This window comes from Dicentrarchus labrax, unplaced genomic scaffold (assembly GCF_905237075.1).
Source record: "Dicentrarchus labrax unplaced genomic scaffold, dlabrax2021, whole genome shotgun sequence".
NCBI lineage: Eukaryota > Metazoa > Chordata > Actinopteri > Moronidae > Dicentrarchus > Dicentrarchus labrax.
This window is the reverse complement of record NW_026136713.1, coordinates 12,258,702-12,283,088: the sequence shown is the minus strand read 5'-3', so window position 1 is coordinate 12,283,088 and position 24,387 is coordinate 12,258,702. Positions and strand designations below refer to the sequence as shown.

The window sequence follows — 24,387 nt, the reverse complement described above, 5'->3', positions numbered from 1 at the left end:
TCAGTTTAAAAATATTTATTCATAGACCAATCAAACAACAAACAGTAATTGTAATTGATAACTACAGTTTATGTTTTACGGTCCTTTTTAATCAATTCGACATATTGGTATTTGTTAAGGGATCTGATAAAGATGGAAAGGGCTGCTATTCCCCAAAGATGTCTGAAATTCTAGAAAGGCGTGAACTGTTGCAGTGTTTAGATCTGCTGTTATTTCTTTTGTAATAACTGACATAAAACCGTTTTCAACCATTTCTTTCCAGTTCTTTCTCAAAATTTCAAAGATTTTATTCTGCACTAATGCAGGAAATTCCAATGAGGAAATTAATTCCTCTCCACGGAGCATATGTTCTTTAAAAGTATGTGAACTTGTTCCCAGTTTCACAAGATCACCAAGAGCATCTTTAATAGCAGAATTTAGTTTGTTTCTATCTATATAGATGGTATCATCAGACCGTGTCTCAAAGATACCATCAGCTTTAACTTTATTTCTGAAACTCTTCTGAAACTTGCTGTCTAATTCAAAGGGGGTTTTCTTGAATTCTTTAAAATATCCGAAAAAAATACAGCTCCGAGATGAGATGTTGGAATATTCGAGAGACTTAAAGAGACTTGGTGTAAATGGCCCCCAACAGTTTCTGAATCTCACGGAAGTAATAATCCCATATTCATTGTACCACTGATAAGCTTTGTCTATAAGTTGTAACATACAACAAGGAATATGTTTTTCCTTCCCATGTCTTTTTAAACATGGGCTATTCACTGTATAAAAGGAAATACTTTGCACTTTCGTTACATTGCTCCGAAGATATTCATCAATTTCTCCAATTAAAATTTCCTCGCTGTGTTTCGTACATTCAGATGTCTTTTTTGAATGAACTGGTTTAACCTCGGGAAAATCCACACATTCACCATTTCTCAATACGAGAAAAGCAGATGCATATTGTTTCTCCTTCCCCTTATTCTTCTCATGATCATATATTGGGGGAGTATGTAAGGGCCCACGAGCAGACACTCTTTTCAAAAACAATTCCAAAATGCGCCACTTAATTTTTGGCCGATTTCTTTTAACTTTATGGGGGGACTGTAAATGTGATTTATTAGTATTTACAGTATTGAAATAAATTTTACGAAATAAATCAATTGTATCCAGAAATTCTGATATTAGTGTATGACTTGAATTGCTGGGATTTCTTTTTTTTTTTGGCCTTTTATTGCCTTTATTGATAATGACAGCTGAAGTTAGCATGGGGTGACACTCAGCAAATCCACATAGGCCTATTTTAGAAATGGGATCATTCTCCCCTCCAGGATCTTCTTGCTGATGGTCTTCTTCCCTGGAGAATGAAAAGGTACAACAACACGTCAAGAGAGACTGTCGTCCCAAGAAAAGTGACAGAACCAAGTCATTTTTGAGCCTAAACTTAACCAAACGTCAACCATATATGAATCATAATAAAACATATTTGTTTTTCAACAGTGATTTGAAACAGGTTTGGAAGGCACAGATACATTGTATCACAGCTGTTGTTTTGGATTGCATTGGATCAGTACCTCATAAACTGGCTCAGTAGTTTGCAAAGTTGATATTTATAAAGTTGATGTCTTTTGAATGTATCTCTTTCAAGATATAGGCCCACTATTTGGTACTACACGTGTGCAGCGTGTTGAATCCTCTCAGGAGCAGACAAATGCTTGCAATATATTTGTTCCTCCACTGTTGAGGGCGGTGACCAAGGTTGATATAGTTAACTACTGCCACAGGTGGGAGTTGAACCCATGGCCACTGCAACAAGGCCTCTTGGTACAGGAAGTGCCAGCTCTCAGTTGAAGTTTGATACATTTGACTCATTTAACTTTACATAAAATATAAAATTCAATAATATTAAAGTCCAGATGAAATAAAAAATTTAATTTTAATAAGTTATATTGTACCCCTATTGAACGATGTATGCCAATTTCTTTTTTACAAAAACTCAATTTCTTTGTATTTTTCTATCAAAATATATTTATTCTGTCTTCCTGTAAAACAAACGTGTTCTTATGTAAGCATGAACTAACAGATCTGAGTCCCTCCCTAGCTGCTTGTTTTTACAGGAAATACATAAATATGTGGAAATGGCACTCTGATTTCTGTTTCATGTAGACTTTTAGTAAAGCCATCAAATGCCCCAATTGGGACAAATATAACTTAACTGTGGTAAATTAATAATGTTAAAAATATTGGCTATTATCAAACATTATTAAGTGCGTCATTCTTTAATTATTATATAATTTAACATTTACTGAAGTGACGATGGTTGTTAGATTTACTTACTAACTCCATAACTGATTCCATCTTTTCACATTTACTTATCTCGGCAGTTTCATGGGACCAGTTACAATAACTTGATTAAGTAAATACAGCATTTTATTTTTTAGAGTGTACCTCTCGGGTGGTGTGAGCTCTTTCTCTGTCAAACTGTTTGACGACATCTCTTCTCCAACTCCTTCGAAATCATTGTTTCTGTCCGGCTAAGTGGGGAAAAATGTATTAGCATCAATAAGAAAGTTTACTGGATATAAATTTATGGAGCCAGGACGGTGACTTTAAAATTTGGCATCCAAAAAAAAAAAAACTGGCATTGAAAATAAAACCAGTACTGAAAACAGTTGTATTGGCATTGAAACAAGTATTGGCACTGAAAAAAGAAACTAATTAAAATAATTAAAATCTTAAAATCTTATTATTTTACATATGATTTTTTTGTATTTTTCAATGACAATCTTCAGATTTTTTCTTCATGTCACTTTTTTTTTCAGCGACAGATTTTTTTTACAATGTCAGCTTTTTTTCAGTGTCACTGATTTTCAGTTTCAACTTTCTGTCACTGTTTTGGCGTTGAGAGGGAGGGGTCTGAGGGGAGGGGCAAGTAGAGCATAGTTTGCATATAATTTGCATATCAGCATACTCAGTACACATTTCCCGGCCCGCTCTGTGATTGCCGATGGTCGGGACCAAAGGCTCGGTTCGGGTCGCGCTTGATTTTGAAATAAACAATCCGTCGTGCGGCTCATTAGGGTATCTGCCTCGCTGAAGCTCACACAGACTGAGCAGCAACGTTTGGCACAAACACTCCTCTCTTTTTCTGAGGCTCTCTGTCACAGCACTGCAGGCACACACACACACACACACACACACACACACACACACACACACACACACACCAAGTTGCGTGTAATTAACATAGACACAACATAATAAATTATATGAATATTGAAATCCTTCTATTATATTATTTCATTTAACCTCTATTTAACCCGGCCTAACCTGGCCTGGGATGGTAACAAATTCCCGGCCTGAATTATTGTCCCAGTCCACCCCTGGGCATACTGAAGAAGTATGTCTCTTTCCCGGAACGCAAGTAAGTCTGTTTTTTTTCTCTGCCAGTTACATGTTTATTCACATGCAAAAGTATGCTTCAGTATGCATACGGATATGCAAATTATATGCAAACCACGCTCTACTTGCCCCTCCCCTCAGACCCCTCCTCTCAATGCCAAAACAGTATACAGTGAGTATAAATTATGTTCTCAGAAGTAGCCTCAAGTGTTCTAGATGGTTAAAAACACTTTTAACAAACAGCATGTCTCTTATGTGGAATAACTAAAACAATAATGTATTATTTCAGCAACTGCAAACTATTGTCAATGTTGTTAAATATTTTTTGGTTGGATATCCAAAATATTTTCAAGGAAAGAGAAACCACTTACCTTCATGGTCAAAGGCTACAAACAAGAGAGAGAAAATATATTAGATTAACAATAAAAAAAACTTTTTTATAAGTCAAAATTTTAATTCCTTTAAATGTAGTTATCATGCTGAGACTTTATTGGACAGTTTTATTAATGACAATATAAAACATATATTTAAAATAATACATTTTGAAAAACAGGAAGAGACTTGGTTAAAAATTGTTGTGACTTACCATTGTCTTGATGTCCAGCAAAAGCCTACCCTGGCAGGGGCTGGCAAAGCTAGCTGAACAATTTCAACAGAAATAATCTATTATTTCGTACTACTGCCTCTAATTATATATATAAAATTTAGGTTTGTTCGTAAGTAGGTTTACCAGTCCCGTCAGGGTCTGCAACTCAGTTTACAAGTAAGGTATATCACAAGACACAAATGTTTTTTGAAAGTTGGAATGAATGTTGGCTCTATATAACTCCTTCCCTCGGCCAATCAATTCTGTTGTTTCCATGCCAAGTTTCATTGCGTACCTGACCACACCCACAGTTGCACTACACCTGTTTTGTTGAAAACAAAAGTTAAACTTTGTAAGGAACAACAGAATTGAAACTGAAACAAGGAAAAGGTGAAAGATTTACTGTCAATAGAGTGATTCATTCACACTGTCACATTCATGTAAGGCCTACACATTTTTTACACACACTTTCTTTTAACAAGTTAGAAATAGTTACCATTGTTATCTGTTTTGAGTTTAATTCATTTTACTAAAATAAACTTTAAGTTTTGACTAAATTTAATAATTTAATTTAATATGATGTTTAAATATATGTATATATGTATGCATCAGATGATGAATTTAAGTATCATCCTGTGAGAAGCTGGTCTTGCAGGGTTCATGGGAATCTTTATTATTCCCGAGGGACAATTTGTTATACAGCCAGCAGTATATCCATAACCAACAAACAACAGACAATAACCAATAACTAAGTAAAGTCCATAAATACAATCCAAATATTACATACAATTAATGAATTAATAAATTATGCCCCGTTAACCCTTTAACACCAGAGCCACAAACAGGTTGCCTTTTCCAGGATAACTTCAGCTTTGATTATCTGGCATTTATTTAGCTGAATGTGGAGCATTTGTGGAGCATTTAAAGACAGTGAGAAAGGCAGATGAGATTGGCTCTGATGGCCTTTAACAACCCTCAACACACTCAGTGTTTATGTACAGTTTGGAAACAATAGCTCTCTTGTGCACCGATGTGCATGGACACCAAACACCAAACGAAAACACTCACTGTGCCACCACTGTACCTGTGTCTTGTTCACACGTCTCTGTAAAATGTAATCTGTACCTTTTCAGTATTCTTACAGTCAGTCATATCGCTGAAATACATTCCTCCATATATATGTTACATATACAAACATACATATATAGTTCTTCTCCATAATGAGGAACAGCATGCAGTAATAAAACGTATTATTTCAGGGTTTTTTTTTCAATTTCATGAAATAATTAACCAGTTATTAAATAAATACAAATCATTATTTATATTATTATTATTATTTTATTTATTTATTTATTTACTTATTAGTATTGTTGTATCATTTGAGGTCAATTATGGTGGTGTTTGGTATAAAATAGTGTTCCAAAAATGTTCATTTATTCATTGTTTAACAACCATTTCATGCCTTATAATAAACAATTTGTAATTAAGATTGTGCCGATCTTAATTGCAAATTCTAAATGCTTAAAGCATGCAGACGTGCTCATAATGATTATGCGAACATGCTGATACTAAGTATAATGTTAACTATGTTCACCACTTTAGTACATTTGCTAATTAGCACTAAACATAAATTACAGTACAAAATCAACGTTTTAAAAAAAGTGCATTTCTGGTGATAAAGCAAACTATTGGACAAATTACAGTTTTGATGTGATTAGTCAGAAAATCACAAAGTGGTTACACTTCATCTTGAGGGGAACATGAATCCATTCAATTTTTTAATATTTCACAAACAACATAAAAGTGGATGAAATTCAGTTGTTTACTGAATTGTTCCCATCTGCTTTATCTCTCACAGAGTTTAATATGATTCAACTTTGACCTGTGAAATAGTGTGAGACTCTCCAATGTCCAGCCAATTATAGAGAGAGGGTGGGATCAGATCATTGACAGGATGGAGTAGATTAACAACTTGACCAAGACGCACTGGTTGCTCATATGCTCGGTCATTTCTTGCTACTTGGGCAGCAGAAACAAGCTGTAAAGACAACACTGATAGTATCACTCTTTAAGCTGATATGACTAACTTGTTAGCAAACTGTTCACTGTGCACGTCCAGCAGTTATGGAGCAACAGCAGCATTTATTTATAATAATGATAATAAATTTAATTTATAATTTATTATATATATTTAGTGCTTTTCCATAAACTTAAAGACACTTCACATAAGTTAAAAGGGAAAGAAAATAGCACTTCTGAAAAGGTGGATTTGATCAGTGATTTGAAGTTGGATGGATCAATACAGTCTCTGATTTGTTTGGGGAGAGAGATCCAGAGGGAGGGGGCAGCTATGAAGAAGGCTCTGTCGCCCCAGGTATGATGCTTGGTCCTCAGTGGTGGAGACAGGAGGTTGGCATCAGAAGAGCGGAGGCTTTGGGAAGGAGTGTGGCGATGGAGCAGGTCTGCAAGGTGGGAGGGGGCCTGGTTGTGGGGGACTTTAAGTTGTGTTTGAGCCAACAGGATGAATCCAAGTCCAATATTCACTCTCCTTCACTCCATTTGGTCTTGGCTTTTTAGCTGCTAAATGCTCAGATATTCTATGGTGAAAAGCAGGCAATGGACTTGAATTGATGTGCACAGAATAGTAAGCATAAGCTGTGGAAACTAACATTCAAGCAAGCAAAATATACATGTTGTTTGTGATGAAGGAACAAAACAGAGTCTCAATTTAAAAATATTTATTCATAGACTAATCAAACAACAAACAATAATTGACAGTAATTGTAATTGATAACTACAGTTTATGTTTTACGGTCCTTTTTAATCAATTCGACATATTGGTATTTGTTAAGGGATCTGATAAAGATGGAAAGGGCTGCTATTCCCCAAAGACGTCTGAAATTGTAGAAAGGCATGAACTGTTGCAGTTTTTAGATCTGCTGCTATTTCTTTTCCAATGTGAAACACAAAACAGTTTTCAACCATTTTTTTCCAGTTCTTTCTCAAATTTTCCAAGAGTTCATCCTGCACTACTGCAGGAAATTCTAATGAAGAAATGAATTCCTCTCCACGGAGCAAATGTTCTTTAAAAGTATGTGAACTTGTTCCCAGTTTCACAAGAGCATCAAGAGCATCTTCAATAGCATCTATATAGATGGTATCATCAGACCGTGTCTCATAGATATCATCAACTTTAACTTTATTTATGAAACTCTTTAATTTAAAGGGGGTTTCCCTGAATTCTTTAAAATATCCGAAAAAATACAGCTCCGAGATGAGATGTTGGAATATTCGAGAGACTTAAAGAGACTTGGTGTAAATGACCCCCAACAGTTTCTGAATCCCACTGAAGTAATAATCCCATATTCATTGTACCACTGATAAGCTTTTTCTATAAGTTGTAACATACAACAAGGAATATGTTTTTCCTTCCCATGTCTTTTTAAACATGGGCTATTCACTGTATAAAAGGAAATACTTTGCACTTTAGTTACATTGCTCCGAAGATATTCATCAATGTCTCCAATTAAAATTTCCTCGCTGTGTTTCGAACATTCAGATGTCTTTTTTGAAAGAACTGGTTTAACCTTGGGAAACTCCACACATTCATCATTTCTCAATACAAGAACAGCAGATGCATATTGTTTCTCCTTCCCCCATTATTCTCATGAAAATATATCGGGGAGTATGTAAGGGCCCATGAGCAGACACTCTTTTCAAAAACAATTCAAAAATGCGACACTTAAGTTTTGGCCGATTACTATTAACTTTATGGGGGGACTGTAAATGTGACTTATTAGTATTTACAGTATTTAAATACATTTTACGAATTAAATCAATTGTATCCAGCAATTCAGATATTAGTAAATTACTTTTTTTGGGACTTCTATTGCCTTTATTGTTAATGACAGCTGAAGTTAGCATGGGGTGACACACTGATCCACATTGGCCTATATTAGAAATGGGATCATTCTCCTCTCCAGGATCTTCTTGCTGATGGTCTTCTTCCCTGGAGAATGAAAAGGTACAACAACACGTCAAGAGAGACTGTCGTCCCAAGAAAAGTGACAGAACCAAGTCATTTTTGAGCCTAAACTTAACCAAACGTCAACCATATATGAATCATCATAAAACATATTTGTTTTTCAACAGTGATTTGAAACAGGTTTGGAAGGCACAGATACATTGTATCACAGCTGTTGTTTTGGATTGCATTGGATCAGTACCTCATAAACTGGCTCAGTAGTTTGCAAAGTTGATATTTATAAAGTTGATGTCTTTTGAATGTATCTCTTTCAAGATATAGGCCCACTATTTGGTACTACATGTGTGCAGCGTGTTGAATCCTCTCAGGAGCTTGCAATATATTTGTTCCTCCACTGTTGAGGGCGGTGACCAAGGTTGATATAGTTAACTACTGCCACAGGTGGGAGTTGAACCCATGGCCACTGCAACAAGGCCTCTTGGTACAGGAAGTGCCAGCTCTCAGTTGAAGTTTGATAAATTTGACTCATTTAACTTCACATAAAATATAAAATTCAATAATATTAAAGTCCAGATGAAATAAAAAATGTAATTTTATAGTTATATTGTACCCCTATTGAACGATGTATGCCAATTTATTTTTTACAAAAACTCAATTTCTTTGTATTTTTCTATCAAAATATATTCATTTTGTCTTCCTGTAAAACAAACGTGTTCTTATGTAAGCATGAACTAACAGATCTGAGTCCCTCCCTAGCTGCTTGTTTTTACAGGAAATACATAAATATGTGGAAATGGCACTCTGATTTCTGTTTCATGTAGACTTTTAGTAAAGCCATTAAATGCCCCAATTGGGACAAATATAACTTAACTGTGGTAAATTAATAATGTTAAAAATATTGGCTATTATCAAACATTATTAAGTGCGTCATTCTTTAATTATTATATCATTTAACATTTACTGAAGTGAAGATGGTTGCTAGATTTACTTACTAACTCCATAACTGATTCCATCTTTTCACATTTACTTATCTGGGCAGTTTCATGGGACCAGTTGACAAAACTTGATTAAGTAAATACAGCATTTTATTTTTTAGAGTATACCTCTCGGGTGGTGTGAGCTCTTTCTCTGTCAAACTGTTTGACGACATCTCTTCTCCAACTCCTTCGAAATCATTGTTTCTGTCCGGCTAAGTGGGGAAAAATGTATTAGCGTCAATAAGAAAGTTTACTGGGTATAAATTTATGGAGCCAGGATGGTGACTTTAAAATTTGGCATCCAAAAAAAAAAAAACTGGCATTGAAAACACAACCAGTACTGAAAACAGTTGTATTGGCATTGAAACAAGTATTGGCACTGAAAAAAGAAACTAATTAAAATAATTAAAATCTTAAAATCTTATTATTTTACATATGATTTTTTTGTATTTTTCAATGACAATCTTCAGATTTTTTCTTCATGTCACTTTTTTTTTCAGTGACAGATTCTTTTACGTCAGCTTTTTTTCAGTGTCACTGATTTTCAGTTTCAACTTTCTGTCACTGTTTTGGCGTTGAGAGGGAGGGGTCTTAGGGGGAGGGGCAAGTAGAGCGTGGTTTGCATATAATTTGCATATCAGCACACTCAGTACACATTTCCCGGCCCGCTCGGCCATTGCCGATGGTCGGGACCAAAGGCTTGGTTCGGGTCGCGCTTGATTTTGAAATAAAAAATCCGTCGTGCGGCTCATTAGGGTATCTGCCTCGCTGAAGCACACACAGACTGAGCAGCAACGTTGGGCACAAACACTCCTCTCTTTCTCTGAGGCTCTCTGTCACAGCACTGCAGGCACACACACACACACACACACACACACACACACACACCAAGTTGCGTGTAACTAACATAGACACAACATAATAAATTATATGAATATTGAAATCCTTGCATTATATTATTTCATTTAACCTTTATTTAACCCGGCCTAACCTGGCCTGGGATGGTAACAAATTCCGGGCCTGAATTATTGTCCCAGTCCACCCCTGTGGGCATACTGAAGAAGTACGTCTCTTTTCCGGAACCCGCTGTCCGCTCTGAAGCCTCTGGCATGGTGGCATTACTAAAATGTCCTGTTCACTGGGAACTTCCAAAACGCAAGTAAGTCTGTTTTTTTTCTCTGCCAGTTACATGTTTATTCACATGCAAAAGTATGCTTCAGTATGCATACGGATATGCAAATTATATGCAAACCATGCTCTACTTGCCCCTCCCCTCAGACCCCTCCTCTCAATGCCAAAACAGTATACAGTGAGTATAAATTATGTTCTCAGAAGTAGCCTCAAGTGTTCTAGATGGTTAAAAACACTTTTAACAAACAGCATGTCTCTTATGTGGAATAACTAAAACAATAATGTATTCAGCAACTGCAAACTATTGTCAATGTTGTTAAATATTTTTTGGTTGGATATCCAAAATATTTTCAAGGAAAGAGAAACCACTTACCTTCATGGTCAAAGGCTACAAACAAGAGAGAGAAAATATATTAGATTAACAATAAAAAAAACTTTTTTATAAGTCAAAATTTGAATTCCTTTAAATGTAGTTATCATGCTGAGACTTTATTGGACAGTTTTATTAACGACAATATAAAACATATATTTTATATTTAAAATAATACATTTTGAAAAACAGGAAGAGACTTTGTTAAAAATTGTTGTGACTTACCATTGTCTTGATGTCCAGCAAAAGCCTACCCTGGCAGGGGCTGGCAAAGCTAGCTGAACAATTTCAATAGAAATAATCTATTATTTCATACTACTGCCTCTAATTATATATATAAAATTTAGGTTTGTTCGTAAGTAGGTTTACCAGTCCCGTCAGGGTCTGCAACTCAGTTTACAAATAAGGTATATCACAAGTCACAAATGTTTTTTGAAAGTTGGAATGAATGTTGGCTCTATATAACTCCTTCCCTCGGCCAATCAATTCTGTTGTTTCCATGCCAAGTTTCATTGCGTACCTGACCACACCCACAGTTGCACTACACCTGTTTAGTTGAAAACAAAAGTTAAACATTGTAAGGAACAACAGAATTGAAACTGAAACAAGGAAAAGGTGAAAGATTTACTGTCAATAGAGTGATTCATTCACACTGTCACATTCATGTAAGGCCTACACATTTTTTACACACACTTTCTTTTAACAAGTTAGAAATAGTTACCATTGTTATCTGTTTTGAGTTTAATTCATTTTACTAAAATAAACTGTAAGTTTTGACTAAATTTAATAATTTAATTTAATATGATGTTTAAATATATGTATATATGTATGCATCAGATGATGAATTTAAGTATCATCCTGTGAGAAGCTGGTCTTGCAGGGTTCATGGGAATCTTTATTATTCCCGAGGGACAATTTGTTATACAGCCAGCAGTATATCCATAACCAACAAACAACAGACAATAACCAATAACTAAGTAAAGTCCATAAATACAATCCAAATATTACATACAATTAATGAATTAATAAATTATGCCCCGTTAACCCTTTAACACCAGAGCCACAAACAGGTTGCCTTTTCCAGGATAACTTCAGCTTTGATTATCTGGCATTTATTTAGCTGAATGTGGAGCATTTGTGGAACATTTAAAGACAGTGAGAAAGGCAGATGAGATTGGCTCTGATGGCCTTTAACAACCCTCAACACACTCAGTGTTTATGTACAGTTTGGAAACAATAGCTCTCTTGTGCACCGATGTGCATGGACACCAAACACCAAACGAAAACACTCACTGTGCCACCACTGTACCTGTGTCTTGTTCACACGTCTCTGTAAAATGTAATCTGTACCTTTTCAGTATTCTTACAGTCATATCGCTGAAATACATTCCTCCATATATATGTTACATATACAAACATACATATATAGTTCTTCTCCATAATGAGGAACAGCATGCAGTAATAAAACGTATTATTTCAGGGGTTTTTTTTCAATTTCATGAAATAATTAACCAGTTATTAAATAAATACAAATCATTATTTATATTATTATTATTATTTTATTTATTTATTTATTTACTTATTAGTATTGTTGTATCATTTGAGGTCAATTATGGTGGTGTTTGGTATAAAATAGTGTTCCAAAAATGTTCATTTATTCATTGTTTAACAACCATTTCATGCCTTATAATAAACAATTTGTAATTAAGATTGTGCCGATCTTAATTGCAAATTCTAAATGCTTAAAGCATGCAGACGTGCTCATAATGATTATGCGAACATGCTGATACTAAGTATAATGTTAACTATGTTCACCACTTTAGTACATTTGCTAATTAGCACTAAACATAAATTACAGTACAAAATCAACGTTTTAAAAAAAGTGCATTTCTGGTGATAAAGCAAACTATTGGACAAATTACAGTTTTGATGTGATTAGTCAGAAAATCACAAAGTGGTTACACTTCATCTTGAGGGGAACATGAATCCATTCAATTTTTTAATATTTCACAAACAACATAAAAGTGGATGAAATTCAGTTGTTTACTGAATTGTTCCCATCTGCTTTATCTCTCACAGAGTTTAATATGATTCAACTTTGACCTGTGAAATAGTGTGAGACTCTCCAATGTCCAGCCAATTATAGAGAGAGGGTGGGATCAGATCATTGACAGGATGGAGTAGATTAACAACTTGACCAAGACGCACTGATTGCTCATATGCTCGGTCATTTCTTGCTACTTGGGCAGCAGAAACAAGCTGTAAAGACAACACTGATAGTATCACTCTTTAAGCTGATATGGCCAACCTGTTAGCAAACTGTTCACTGTTCACTGTGCACGTCCAGCAGTTATGGAGCAACAGCAGCATTTATTTATAATAATAATAATAATAATAATAATAAATTTAATTTATAATTTATTATATATATTTAGTGCTTTTCCAGAAACTTAAAGACACTTCACATAAGTTAAAAGGAAAAGAAAATAGCACTTCTGAAAAGGGGGATTTGATCAGTGATTTGAAGTTGGATGGATCAATACAGTCTCTGATTTGTTTGGGGAGAGAGATCCAGAGGGAGGGGGCAGCTATGAAGAAGGCTCTGTCGCCCCAGGTATGATGCTTGGTCCTCAGTGGTGGAGACAGGAGGTTGGCATCAGAAGAGCGGAGGCTTTGGGAAGGAGTGTGGCGATGGAGCAGGTCTGCAAGGTGGGAGGGGGCCTGGTTGTGGGGGACTTTAAGTTGTGTTTGAGCCAACAGGATGAATCCAAGTCCAATATTCACTCTCCTTCACGCCATTTGGTCTTGGCTTTTTAGCTGCTAAATGCTCAGATATTCTATGGTGAAAAGCAGGCAATGGACTTGAATTGATGTGCACAGAATAGTAAGCATAAGCTGTGGAAACTAACATTCAAGCAAGCAAAATATACATGTTGTTTGTGATGAAGGAACAAAACAGAGTCTCAATTTTAAAATATTTATTCATAGACTAATCAAACAACAAACAATAATTGACAGTAATTGTAATTGATAACTACAGTTTATGTTTTACGGTCCTTTTTAATCAATTCGACATATTGGTATTTGTTAAGGGATCTGATAAAGATGGAAAGGGCTGCTATTCCCCAAAGACGTCTGAAATTGTAGAAAGGCATGAACTGTTGCAGTTTTTAGATCTGCTGCTATTTCTTTTCCAATGTGAAACACAAAACAGTTTTCAACCATTTTTTTCCAGTTCTTTCTCAAATTTTCCAAGAGTTCATCCTGCACTACTGCAGGAAATTCTAATGAAGAAATGAATTCCTCTCCACGGAGCAAATGTTCTTTAAAAGTATGTGAACTTGTTCCCAGTTTCACAAGAGCATCAAGAGCATCTTCAATAGCATCTATATAGATGGTATCATCAGACCGTGTCTCATAGATATCATCAACTTTAACTTTATTTATGAAACTCTTTAATTTAAAGGGGGTTTCCCTGAATTCTTTAAAATATCCGAAAAAAATACAGCTCCGAGATGAGATGTTGGAATATTCGAGAGACTTAAAGAGACTTGGTGTAAATGACCCCCAACAGTTTCTGAATCCCACTGAAGTAATAATCCCATATTCATTGTACCACTGATAAGCTTTTTCTATAAGTTGTAACATACAACAAGGAATATGTTTTTCCTTCCCATGTCTTTTTAAACATGGGCTATTCACTGTATAAAAGGAAATACTTTGCACTTTAGTTACATTGCTCCGAAGATATTCATCAATGTCTCCAATTAAAATTTCCTCGCTGTGTTTCGAACATTCAGATGTCTTTTTTGAAAGAACTGGTTTAACCTTGGGAAACTCCACACATTCATCATTTCTCAATACAAGAACAGCAGATGCATATTGTTTCTCCTTCCCCCCATTATTCTCATGAAAATATATCGGGGGAGTATGTAAGGGCCCATGAGCAGACACTCTTTTCAAAAACAATTCAAAAATGCGACACTTAAGTTTTGGCCGATTACTATTAACTTTATGGGGGGACTGTAAATGTGACTTATTAGTATTTACAGTATTTAAATACATTTTACGAATTAAATCAATTGTATCCAGCAATTCAGATATTAGTAAATTACTTTTTTTGGGACTTCTATTGCCTTTATTGTTAATGACAGCTGAAGTTAGCATGGGGTGACACACTGATCCACATTGGCCTATATTAGAAATGGGATCATTCTCCTCTCCAGGATCTTCTTGCTGATGGTCTTCTTCCCTGGAGAATGAAAAGGTACAACAACACGTCAAGAGAGACTGTCGTCCCAAGAAAAGTGACAGAACCAAGTCATTTTTGAGCCTAAACTTAAACAAACGTCAACCATATATGAATCATCATAAAACATATTTGTTTTTCAACAGTGATTTGAAACAGGTTTGGAAGGCACAGATACATTGTATCACAGCTGTTGTTTTGGATTGCATTGGATCAGTACCTCATAAACTGGCTCAGTAGTTTGCAAAGTTGATATTTATAAAGTTGATGTCTTTTGAATGTATCTCTTTCAAGATATAGGCCCACTATTTGGTACTACATGTGTGCAGCGTGTTGAATCCTCTCAGGAGCTTGCAATATATTTGTTCCTCCACTGTTGAGGGCGGTGACCAAGGTTGATATAGTTAACTACTGCCACAGGTGGGAGTTGAACCCATGGCTACTGCAACAAGGCTTCTTGGTACAGGAAGTGCCAGCTCTCATTTGAAGTTTGATACATTTGACTCATTTAACTTTACATAAAATATAAAATTCAATAATATTAAAGTCCAGATGAAATAAAAAAATGTAATTTTAATAAGTTATATTGTACCCCTATTGAACGATGTATGCCAATTTCTTTTTTACAAAAACTCAATTTTCTTTATTTTGTCTTCCTGTAAAACAAACGTGTTCTTATGTAAGCATGAACTAACAGATCTGAGTCCCTCCCTAGCTGCTTGTTTTTACAGGAAATACATAAATATGTGGAAATGGCACTCTGATTTCTGTTTCATGTAGACTTTTAGTAAAGCCATTAAATGCCCCAATTGGGACAAATATAACTTAACTGTGGTAAATTAATAATGTTAAAAATATTGGCTATTATCAAACATTATTAAGTGCGTCATTCTTTAATTATTATATCATTTAACATTTACTGAAGTGAAGATGGTTGCTAGATTTACTTACTAACTCCATAACTGATTCCATCTTTTCACATTTACTTATCTGGGCAGTTTCATGGGACCAGTTGACAAAACTTGATTAAGTAAATACAGCATTTTATTTTTTAGAGTGTACCTCTCGGGTGGTGTGAGCTCTTTCTCTGTCAAACTGTTTGACGACATCTCTTCTCCAACTCCTTCAAAATCATTGTTTCTGTCCGGCTAAGTGGGGAAAAATGTATTAGCGTCAATAAGAAAGTTTACTGGGTATAAATTTATTGAGCCAGGATGGTGACTTTAAAATTTGGCATCCAAAAAAAAAAAACTGGCATTGAAAACACAACCAGTACTGAAAACAGTTGTATTGGCATTGAAACAAGTATTGGCACTGAAAAAAGAAACTAATTAAAATAATTAAAATCTTAAAATCTTATTATTTTACATAGGATTTTTTTGTATTTTTCAATGACAATCTTCAGATTTTTTCTTCATGTCACTTTTTTTTTCAGTGACAGATTCTTTTACGTCAGCTTTTTTTCAGTGTCACTGATTTTCAGTTTCAACTTTCTGTCACTGTTTTGGCGTTGAGAGGGAGGGGTCTGAGGGGAGGGGCAAGTAGAGCGTGGTTTGCATATAATTTGCATATCAGCACACTCAGTACACATTTCCCGGCCCGCTCGGCCATTGCCGATGGTCGGGACCAAAGGCTCGGTTCGGGTCGCGCTTGATTTTGAAATAAAAAATCCGTCGTGCGGCTCATTAGGGTATCTGCCTCGCTGAAGCTCACACAGACTGAGCAGCAACGTTGGGCACAAACACTCCTCTCTTTCTCTGAGGCTCTCTGTCACAGCACTGCAGGCACACACACACACACACACACACACACACACACCAAGTTGCGTGTAACTAACATAGACACAACATAATAAATTATATGAATATTGAAATCCTTGCATTATATTATTTCATTTAACCTTTATTTAACCCGGCCTAACCTGGCCTGGGATGGTAACAAATTCCGGGCCTGAATTATTGTCCCAGTCCACCCCTGTGGGCATACTGAAGAAGTACGTCTCTTTTCCGGAACCCGCTGTCCGCTCTGAAGCCTCTGGCATGGTGGCATTACTAAAATGTCCTGTTCACTGGGAACTTCCAAAACGCAAGTAAGTCTGTTTTTTTTCTCTGCCAGTTACATGTTTATTCACATGCAAAAGTATGCTTCAGTATGCATACGGATATGCAAATTATATGCAAACCATGCTCTACTTGCCCCTCCCCTCAGACCCCTCCTCTCAATGCCAAAACAGTATACAGTGAGTATAAATTATGTTCTCAGAAGTAGCCTCAAGTGTTCTAGATGGTTAAAAACACTTTTAACAAACAGCATGTCTCTTATGTGGAATAACTAAAACAATAATGTATTATTTCAGCAACTGCAAACTATTGTCAATGTTGTTAAATATTTTTTGGTTGGATATCCAAAATATTTTCAAGGAAAGAGAAACCACTTACCTTCATGGTCAAAGGCTACAAACAAGAGAGAGAAAATATATTAGATTAACAATAAAAAAAAACTTTTTTATAAGTCAAAATTTGAATTCCTTTAAATGTAGTTATCATGCTGAGACTTTATTGGACAGTTTTATTAATGACAATATAAAACATATATTTTATATTTAAAATAATACATTTTGAAAAACAGGAAGAGACTTTGTTAAAAATTGTTGTGACTTACCATTGTCTTGATGTCCAGCAAAAGCCTACCCTGGCAGGGACTGGCAAAGCTAGCTGAACAATTTCAATAGAAATAATCTATTATTTCATACTACTGCCTCTAATTATATATATAAAATTTAGGTTTGTTCGTAAGTAGGTTTACCAGTCCCGTCAGGGTCTGCAACTCAGTTTACAAATAAGGTATATCACAAGTCACAAATGTTTTTTGAAAGTTGGAATGAATGTTGGCTCTATATAACTCCTTCCCTCGGCCAATCAATTCTGTTGTTTCCATGCCAAGTTTCATTGCGTACCTGACCACACCCACAGTTGCACTACACCTGTTTAGTTGAAAACAAAAGTTAAACATTGTAAGGAACAACAGAATTGAAACTGAAACAAGGAAAAGGTGAAAGATTTACTGTCAATAGAGTGATTCATTCACACTGTCACATTCATGTAAGGCCTACACATTTTTTACACACACTTTCTTTTAACAAGTTAGAAATAGTTACCATTGTTATCTGTTTTGAGTTTAATTCATTTTACTAAAATAAACTTTAAGTTTTGACTAAATTTAATAATTTAATTTAATATGATGTTTAAATATATGTATATATGTATGCATCAGATGATGAATTTAAGTATCATCCTGTGAGAAGCTGGTCTTGCAGGGTTCATGGGAATCTTTATTATTCCCGAGGGACAATTTGTTATACAGCCAGCAGTATATCCATAACCAACGAACAACAGACAATAACCAATAACTAAGTAAAGTCCATAAATACAATCCAAATATTACATACAATAAATGAAAAATTATGCCCCATTAACCCTTTAACACCAGAGCCACAAACAGGTTGCCTTTTCCAGGATAACTTCAGCTTTGATTATCTGGCATTTATTTAGCTGAATGTGGAGCATTTGTGGAGCATTTAAAGACAGTGAGAAAGGCAGATGAGATTGGCTCTGATGGCCTTTAACAACCCTCAACACACTCAGTGTTTATGTACAGTTTGGAAACAATAGCTCTCTTGTGCACCGATATGCTGCATGGACACCAGACACCAAACGAAAACACTCACTGTGCCACCACTGTACCTGTGTCTTGTTCACACGTCTCTGTAAAATGTAATCTGTACCTTTTCAGTATTCTTACAGTCAGTCATATCGCTGAAATACATTCCTCCATATATATGTTACATATACAAACATACATATATAGTTCTTCTCCATAATGAGGAACAGCATGCAGTAATAAAACGTATTATTTCAGGGGTTTTTTTTCAATTTCATGAAATAATTAACCAGTTATTAAATAAATACAAATCATTATTTATATTATTATTATTATTTTTTTTATTTATTTATTTATTTATTAGTATTGTTGTATCATTTGAGGTCAATTATGGTGGTGTTTGGTATAAAATAGTGTTCCAAAAATGTTCATTTATTCATTGTTTAACAACCATTTCATGCCTTATAATAAACAATTTGTAATTAAGATTGTGCCGATCTTAATTGCAAATTCTAAATGCTTAAAGCATGCAGACGTGCTCATAATGATTATGCGAACATGCTGATACTAAGTATAATGTTAACTATGTTCACCACTTTAGTACATTTGCTAATTAGCACTAAACATAAATTACAGTACAAAATCAACGTTTTAAAAAAAGTGCATTTCTGGTGATAAAGCAAACTATTGGACAAATTACAGTTTTGATGTGATTAGTCAGAAAATCACAAAGTGGTTACACTTCATCTTGAGGGGAACATGAATCCATTCAATTTTTATATTTCACAAACAACATAAAAGTGGATGAAATTCAGTTGTTTACTGAATTGTTCCCATCTGCTTTATCTCTCACAGAGTTTAATATGATTCAACTTTGACCTGTGAAATAGTGTGAGACTCTCCAATGTCCAGCCAATTATAGAGAGAGGGTGGGATCAGATCATTGACAGGATGGAGTAGATTAACAACTTGACCAAGACGCACTGATTGCTCATATGCTCGGTCATTTCTTGCTACTTGGGCAGCAGAAACAAGCTGTAAAGAACACTGATAGTATCACTCTTTAAGCTGATATGGCCAACCTGTTAGCAAACTGTTCACTGTTCACTGTGCACGTCCAGCAGTTATGGAGCAACAGCAGCATTTATTTATAATAATAATAATAATAATAATACATTTAATTTATAATTTATTATATATATTTAGTGCTTTTCCAGAAACTTAAAGACACTTCACATAAGTTAAAAGGAAAAGAAAATAGCACTTCTGAAAAGGGGGATTTGATCAGTGATTTGAAGTTGGATGGATCAATACAGTCTCTGATTTGTTTGGGGAGAGAGATCCAGAGGGAGGGGGCAGCTATGAAGAAGGCTCTGTCGCCCCAGGTATGATGCTTGGTCCTCAGTGGTGGAGACAGGAGGTTGGCATCAGAAGAGCGGAGGCTTTGGGAAGGAGTGTGGCGATGGAGCAGGTCTGCAAGGTGGGAGGGGGCCTGGTTGTGGGGGACTTTAAGTTGTGTTTGAGCCAACAGGATGAATCCAAGTCCAATATTCACTCTCCTTCACGCCATTTGGTCTTGGCTTTTTAGCTGCTAAATGCTCAGATATTCTATGGTGAAAAGCAGGCAATGGACTTGAATTGATGTGCACAGAATAGTAAGCATAAGCTGTGGAAACTAACATTCAAGCAAGCAAAATATACATGTTGTTTGTGATGAAGGAACAAACCAGAGTCTCAATTTAAAAATATTTATTCATAGACTAATCAAACAACAAACAATAATTGACAGTAATTGTAATTGATAACTACAGTTTATGTTTTACGGTCCTTTTTAATCAATTCGACATATTGGTATTTGTTAAGGGATCTGATAAAGATGGAAAGGGCTGCTATTCCCCAAAGACGTCTGAAATTCTAGAAAGGCATGAACTGTTGCAGTTTTTAGATCTGCTGCTATTTCTTTTCCAATGTGAAACACAAAACAGTTTTCAACCATTTTTTTCCAGTTCTTTCTCAAATTTTCCAAGATTTCATCCTGCACTACTGCAGGAAATTCTAATGAAGAAATGAATTCCTCTCCACGGAGCAAATGTTCTTTAAAAGTATGTGAACTTGTTCCCAGTTTCACAAGAGCATCAAGAGCATCTTCAATAGCATCTATATAGATGGTATCATCAGACCGTGTCTCATAGATATCATCAACTTTAACTTTATTTATGAAACTCTTTAATTTAAAGGGGGTTTCCCTGAATTCTTTAAAATATCCGAAAAAAATACAGCTCCGAGATGAGATGTTGGAATATTCGAGAGACTTAAAGAGACTTGGTGTAAATGACCCCCAACAGTTTCTGAATCCCACTGAAGTAATAATCCCATATTCATTGTACCACTGATAAGCTTTTTCTATAAGTTGTAACATACAACAAGGAATATGTTTTTCCTTCCCATGTCTTTTTAAACATGGGCTATTCACTGTATAAAAGGAAATACTTTGCACTTTAGTTACATTGCTCCGAAGATATTCATCAATGTCTCCAATTAAAATTTCCTCGCTGTGTTTCGAACATTCAGATGTCTTTTTTAAAAGAACTGGTTTAACCTTGGGAAACTCCACACATTCATCATTTCTCAATACAAGAACAGCAGATGCATATTGTTTCTCCTTCCCCCCATTATTCTCATGAAAATATATCGGGGGAGTATGTAAGGGCCCATGAGCAGACACTCTTTTCAAAAACAATTCAAAAATGCGACACTTAAGTTTTGGCCGATTACTATTAACTTTATGGGGGGACTGTAAATGTGACTTATTTGTATTTACAGTATTTAAATACATTTTACGAATTAAATCAATTGTATCCAGCAATTCAGATATTAGTAAATTACTTTTTTTGGGACTTCTATTGCCTTTATTGTTAATGACAGCTGAAGTTAGCATGGGGTGACACTCAGCAAATCCACATAGGCCTATATTAGAAATGGGATCATTGTCCTCTCCAGGATCTTCTTGCTGATGGTCTTCTTCCCTGGAGAATGAAAAGGTACAACAACACGTCAAGAGAGACTGTCGTCCCAAGAAAAGTGACAGAACCAAGTCATTTTTGAGCCTAAACTTAAACAAACGTCAACCATATATGAATCATCATAAAACATATTTGTTTTTCAACAGTGATTTGAAACAGGTTTGGAAGGCACAGATACATTGTATCACAGCTGTTGTTTTGGATTGCATTGGATCAGTACCTCATAAACTGGCTCAGTAGTTTGCAAAGTTGATATTTATAAAGTTGATGTCTTTTGAATGTATCTCTTTCAAGATATAGGCCCACTATTTGGTACTACATGTGTGCAGCGTGTTGAATCCTCTCAGGAGCTTGCAATATATTTGTTCCTCCACTGTTGAGGGCGGTGACCAAGGTTGATATAGTTAACTACTGCCACAGGTGGGAGTTGAACCCATGGCCACTGCAACAAGGCCTCTTGGTACAGGAAGTGCCAGCTCTCAGTTGAAGTTTGATACATTTGACCCATTTAACTTTACATAAAATATAAAATTCAATAATATTAAAGTCCAGATGAAATAAAAAAATGTAATTTTAATAAGTTATATTGTACCCCTATTGAACGATGTATGCCAATTTCTTTTTTACAAAAACTCAATTTCTTTGTATTTTTCTATCAAAATATATTAACTAACAGATCTGAGTCCCTCCCTAGCTGCTTGTTTTTACAGGAAATACATAAATATGTGGAAATGGCACTGAATGTGGCAGTGCATTAGTTTGAAGTCAAGACGAACACATTATTAATTTGTTATCACGAGAAAACTATTTTTGTTATGTCGGGATAACTAAATAATTAATTTTTGACCTTGAGAAAACAAACTTAGGTACAAGAGCTGCCACAAACGGCTTCTGTAGCCACTGGCTGTAGCTGTCGCCTACCAGTAAGTTACACTTTACATTGGTTTGTTTACTTGACTGGAAGCCGTTGTGGCAGCTCTTGTAGGTTGAAATCAAGACAAACACATTATTAATTAATAAGTTATTACGAGAAAACGATCTTTGTTATATCGAGATAACGAGATAATAAGTCGTTATCACAATATAACAGTGCATAAAAATAAAAAAAATCCATGGCCGTTCTCAGCTTCCCTAGATTTCTGTTTCATTTTGACTTTTAGTAAAGCCATCAAATGCCCTAATTGGCACAAACATAACTTAACTGTGGTAAATTAATAATGTTAAAAATATTGGCTATTATCAAACATTATTAAGTGCGTCATTCTTTAATTATTATATCATTTAACATTTACTGAAGTGACGATGGTTGTTAGATTTGCTTACTAATTCCATCTTTTCACATTTACTTATCTCAGCAGTTTCATGGGACCAGTTGACAAAACTTGATTGAGTAAATACAGCATTTTATTTGTACCTCTCCGGTGGTGTGAGTCCTTGTTCTGTCAAACTGTTTGATGACATCTCTTTTCCAATTTCTGTTGGCTAAGTGGGGAAAAATGTATTAGCATCTATTAGAAAGTTAACTGGGTATAAATTATGTTCTCAGACGCAGCCTCAAGTGTTCTGGGTGGTTAAATACAGTTTTAACAACCTTATGTGAAATAACTAAAACAATAATGTTATATTTCAGCAACTGCAAACTGTTGTCAAGGATGTTGAATATTTTTCCCTTTGAAAAACTGTCTTTTGGTTGGATATCCAAAATATTTTCAAGAAAGAGAAATCACTTACCTTCATGGTTCAAACGCTACAGACAAGAGAGAAAAAATATATTAGATTAACAATAGAAAAAACATTGAATTCCTTTAAATTTAGTTATCATGCTGAGACTTTATTGGACAGTTTTATTAATGACAATATAAAAATATTTTGAAAAACAGGAAGAGACTCAGTTCAAAATTGTTGTGACTTACCGTTTTCTTGGTGTCCAGTAAAAGCCTACCCTGGCAGGGGCTGGCAAAGTTACCTGAACAATTTTAATATAATTGTATTATTTCGTACTACTACCACTAATTTTGTAAGCTATATAAAATGTAGGTTTGTTCGTAAGTAGGTTTACCAGTCCTGGCAGGGTCCGCAACTCATTTTTCAAATAAAGAATATCACAATAAAAAAAAAATTCTGAACGTTGAAATGAATGTTGGCTCTATATAAACCCTTCCCTCGGCCAATCAATTCTGTTGTTTCCATGCCAAGTTTCATTGCGTAGCCTATACAGAGGCTGGAATGCTGTTTTTCAAGTTTAAAGCTTGACGCAAGCACAAATGTGTGTTTGTAAATGTTAATATACTGAGAGAATTGATAATTAATAAAAAAACAATACAGAGTCACACAATGCACGGGGTAAGTTCAGAGGTGGATCATGACCTGTCTCTGAGGCCAAGATAAAAAAGAAAGATGTGCAAGCTGAAGGCAAATAATCAGTAATTTACTTAAAGAAAAGAGGATAACTGCAATCCAAAAGGAACTACAGATACAACGATGTGTGTTTATCAGTAACGTTTGAGTGACAATGTATGCGTGAGTGCGACCTATAGTGAGATTAGTGTTGGATGGCTGAAAATAACACAGCAAAGTGCAGGATAGAAGAGAGAGACCCTCGGCCAGAAAACTCCGGGCCCAGGTGCTTTCAACTACGCTGGTCCTCAGTTACCTTCTGCATAAAAGAAACAAATCATAGATTTAAAGAAAATGTAAAAATACCAGGGGATCGTCACATTTTCTCACCTTATATGTCTAAACATCATAAATTAAACATCAAAACAGATAACAATGATAACTAACTCTAACTCTTAACACTGTTTAGAAATGTATACATGAATGTGGCAGGCCGCTTCACTGTGCTGAATTGTAATGGGAAGTTAAATGTGGCTATATTCTTTTCCATATCTAGTCATATAGTAAATCTTTCACCCTTTCCTTGTTTCAATTTAAGAAATTATTTCACTTCTGTTGTTTGTTTATTAAACAGGTGTGATGCAACTGTGGGTGCGGTCAGACTACGCTATGGCTTGATGAAACTTAG

At 35.2% G+C, this 24,387-nt stretch overlaps 2 protein-coding genes across 18 annotated transcripts; both read right to left on the bottom strand.

The window, feature by feature from the left end:
* Positions 1–23,479, bottom strand: LOC127374427 (uncharacterized). Of its 17 annotated transcripts, none has more exons than XM_051419692.1 (5): positions 23,370–23,479; positions 3,968–4,064; positions 3,753–3,767; positions 2,428–2,513; positions 1–1,336 (listed from the first exon to the last, which is right to left on the bottom strand). In XM_051419692.1, exons 2-5 carry the CDS (start codon positions 3,968–3,970, stop codon positions 115–117), a joined length of 1,326 nt encoding a protein of 441 aa, XP_051275652.1. In that variant the 5' UTR covers positions 3,971–4,064; positions 23,370–23,479; the 3' UTR covers positions 1–114. The 17 variants fall into 17 exon arrangements, with proteins under 17 accessions (XP_051275652.1, XP_051275661.1, XP_051275664.1 ...); XM_051419701.1 differs by lacking the exons at positions 2,428–2,513; positions 3,753–3,767; positions 3,968–4,064; positions 23,370–23,479 and adding exons at positions 14,567–14,682; positions 15,742–15,827; positions 17,118–17,132; positions 17,341–17,558 and having other exon boundaries at positions 1–1,217; XM_051419704.1 differs by lacking the exons at positions 2,428–2,513; positions 3,753–3,767; positions 3,968–4,064; positions 23,370–23,479 and adding exons at positions 7,861–7,976; positions 15,742–15,827; positions 17,118–17,132; positions 17,341–17,558 and having other exon boundaries at positions 1–1,217.
* Positions 20,074–23,409, bottom strand: LOC127374429 (uncharacterized). The gene is made up of 4 exons (XM_051419706.1): positions 23,276–23,409; positions 23,094–23,109; positions 22,777–22,844; positions 20,074–21,365 (listed from the first exon to the last, which is right to left on the bottom strand). Exons 2-4 carry the CDS (start codon positions 23,097–23,099, stop codon positions 20,198–20,200), a joined length of 1,242 nt encoding a protein of 413 aa, XP_051275666.1. The 5' UTR covers positions 23,100–23,109; positions 23,276–23,409; the 3' UTR covers positions 20,074–20,197.
* Positions 23,480–24,387: the final 908 nt, after the last annotated feature.

What these genes read in the sequence shown, in the direction of transcription:
- LOC127374427 (XM_051419692.1), bottom strand. An exon ending in GAGCTCACACCACCCGAGAG is followed by an intron (nt 1,337 to 2,427) that starts GTACACTCTAAA and finishes TTCATTCTCCAG; the next exon opens with GGAAGAAGACCATCAGCAAG.
- LOC127374429 (XM_051419706.1), bottom strand. An exon ending in GGACTCACACCACCGGAGAG is followed by an intron (nt 21,366 to 22,776) that starts GTACAAATAAAA and finishes TTCATTCTCCAG; the next exon opens with GGAAGAAGACCATCAGCAAG.